The sequence below is a fragment of the Galeopterus variegatus genome, unplaced genomic scaffold (genome assembly GCF_000696425.1).
Source record: "Galeopterus variegatus unplaced genomic scaffold, G_variegatus-3.0.2 Scaffold2575, whole genome shotgun sequence".
NCBI classification, from domain to species: domain Eukaryota; kingdom Metazoa; phylum Chordata; class Mammalia; order Dermoptera; family Cynocephalidae; genus Galeopterus; species Galeopterus variegatus.
The window spans coordinates 189,864-192,467 of record NW_007728686.1 but is presented as its reverse complement, the minus strand read 5'-3'; the positions used below and the strand labels follow the sequence as shown (position 1 = coordinate 192,467).

The 2,604-nt window shown below is 31.0% G+C and overlaps 1 protein-coding gene across 1 annotated transcript in view; it reads left to right on the top strand.

Annotated features, from left to right (window-relative positions):
- Positions 1-2,604, top strand: part of LOC103598344 (collagen alpha-1(XXIV) chain-like) — a gene marked incomplete at its 5' end in the record, with an annotated part of 118,124 nt that overhangs the window by 87,779 nt on the left and 27,741 nt on the right. Inside the window, one exon of the mRNA XM_008582341.1 lies at positions 870-914. Coding sequence (XP_008580563.1) covers positions 870-914 — 45 coding nt within the window. The remainder of the gene's footprint in view (positions 1-869; positions 915-2,604) is intronic.

Here is a 2,604-nt window from a genome sequence, read left to right as displayed (position 1 = left end):
CATTCCCCACCACTAAATATGGTATAAGTATCACCTATTGTTCAGGACCCAACTCAAATACAGTTTTATAATCCATTATTTGAAATCATTAGTGTTTGGATTTTTTAAAAGTAATATGGTGCATTAATGTATTTTACTTAACACTGCCAGTAGGCCGTGGGATAGCATGCCATAATCAGATACATTAATATTTCTGTAGTGAGATGTAAGAATGTTCAGTTTAATTGGAATAAATCAAGACTGTAAATGATCTTACTCAAATCAGATTAGGCATTGCCACCAAATACATTCAGATTAGTTCAAGTTTGCCACCAAATGAGTTGGAAAAACTGGGCTTTCAGGGCTTTGTGGAATGCACAATTGTTGCTCAGGGGTTATGAACTTCTCCAGTGATGCCACCTGTAGCTATTCCAGCTCACAGGGTGCCTACACCTACAAACTCCTTTGGTACTTAGCTGTGGCTTGTTTTCTGTTCTGCTGGAGCAAATAGAGCATCCCTGTGGTCAAGGTCATTATTACTATTCTTAATGTCTTTCACAGTGCCTACTATTTTGCCTTTTACACAATACACCTCAATAAGAATTGGGGTTTTTTGTAAAAAGTGTTTGTAAAAGTGTCTTAAAAGTGATTAAAAGTCATGAATAGGAGAATGTAATTTAAGAAAATAGATCATTAGTATTTGAGTGAAAATAGAGGAAGGACTACATTCCATAGAAATACTATAACAGAGTTTTGAATAATTGAGTTTTCTTTTGCCTTTTCGTAGGTTATAACTAAACAATTGCACTAAAAATGTTAACAGAAGAGCTGTCATGAGTAATCATGATTGAGAAATAATCATTTTGCAATTGTATATTCTTCATTAACAGGGAGAAGTTGGAGATCAAGGAAATATTGGAAAAATTGGGGAAACAGTAAGCTTATTTTATGCTCTTTTATGCTCTTTATGCACTTTCATTTTTTTAATCATCTGTAATTTTTAGGAATCCTATTATCCATGATTTGTTAGCAATAATCATGTTAGCAAGAATCAGAATTCTTATCCACTACAAATTTAAATTCACTTGTGATGTTTCTATTGACAAATAAAACATACTGTACAAAAGAGATATGAGGGAAAACACAGTTGATGATATTTTCATCCATATGAATTATATTTATGATCTCAGGTACATTATTGTTTCTAATATTTGGTTTTCAATCTTAGTTCTGATAACTTCTATCTAAATTTGACCTTGTCATTTTTCATTATTAAAAAAGCTTATTAAATCAGGAAATAGTTTAAATAGTTTGAAGATAATTTTTCTTTAGATTTGAAAGATTGGAGCAAAGCAAGAGGTAATGAACTGGTAAGTATAATTCCTTGCCTCAATTAAAATTATTGTGGAAGTACAAGGCTTCATGTTGTTGAATCAGGTCTATTAAAAGTAATTTCATTTCCTGCAATGAAGAAAGCCAGCTAAAATATTCCATAACAAATGAATACACATAGCATATATAAAGTGAAAAATTAAATTAAAACAATGAAAGTAAACTTATTTGAGTTTGCTAGGTTGTCACAAAGTAGGTGATACCATTTGATAGCTTAAATGAGAAAATTCAATTATCTGTAATCTGTCCTACAACTTAAATAAAAATGATATTTTCTACAAAATTCTTGTAAGCTTAGATAATTAAACAATTATAACTCCTGGTCTTATAATAAAATCACAAACCATTTTTCGTACTCTTATTTTTTGTCATTGATGATGAATAAAAATAGGGAAAGGATCTGTTTAGTCTTCTAAGATCATTGCCACACCCAATTAATTCTGAGTCACTAGAAGGTGAACTTTTTCTTGTTTTTGCTGAGAAAGAAAATTTCAGTGGAGTAATTATATCAATAAGATTATTAAAGGCTTCTCCTCAAATATGATGGTAACATATTTCTCTATGGTCATTCAAATAAAGTTCTGCCATTTCTGTGTGACAAATTGCTTAAGAAATACATATAAGCTGGAGTTAATATCCAAAGTTAAAAAACCACTGAAGAATATCTTTTCTTAAAATAACATCTTATATATTAAACTTTTAAGTGTTACTTAATAGTGTTGGACTAGTTCTACACAGTATAAGAACCCATTGCCAGTGCTGTCCAAAGGGGAAATGGACTGTCTTGACAGGTAATAGATTTTTTTACTAAAAAGAGTATAACATTTTTTGAACATTTGCTACTTACTGCAAAGAGTATAACATTTTTTGAACATTTGCTATGTGCCAGGCGTAATGCTGTGATGATATTTCATTTAATTCCCAAACATTTTAAAAAGATACATTATGTTATTCCAATTTTTAAAATTAGGAAACTGGAGCACAGTAGTAACCAGTTCAGTTACATAGTTAATAAATTGCTGAACTGAAATTTAAACCCAGAGCTCCAATCTCAGAATTCAAATCTCTGCATTATACCATGCTGGAATATTTTAATATTAGTTGAACAGCCATTTGGCCTAGATGTCATAGAGCAGCTTTAAGCATCAGATAAGTTATCAAACAAGAGGACCTTTCCAACTCAGAGATTTTCTCTCTCCTGTTAAGGACGGGAGATAAGGCTTCTTAAAAAAA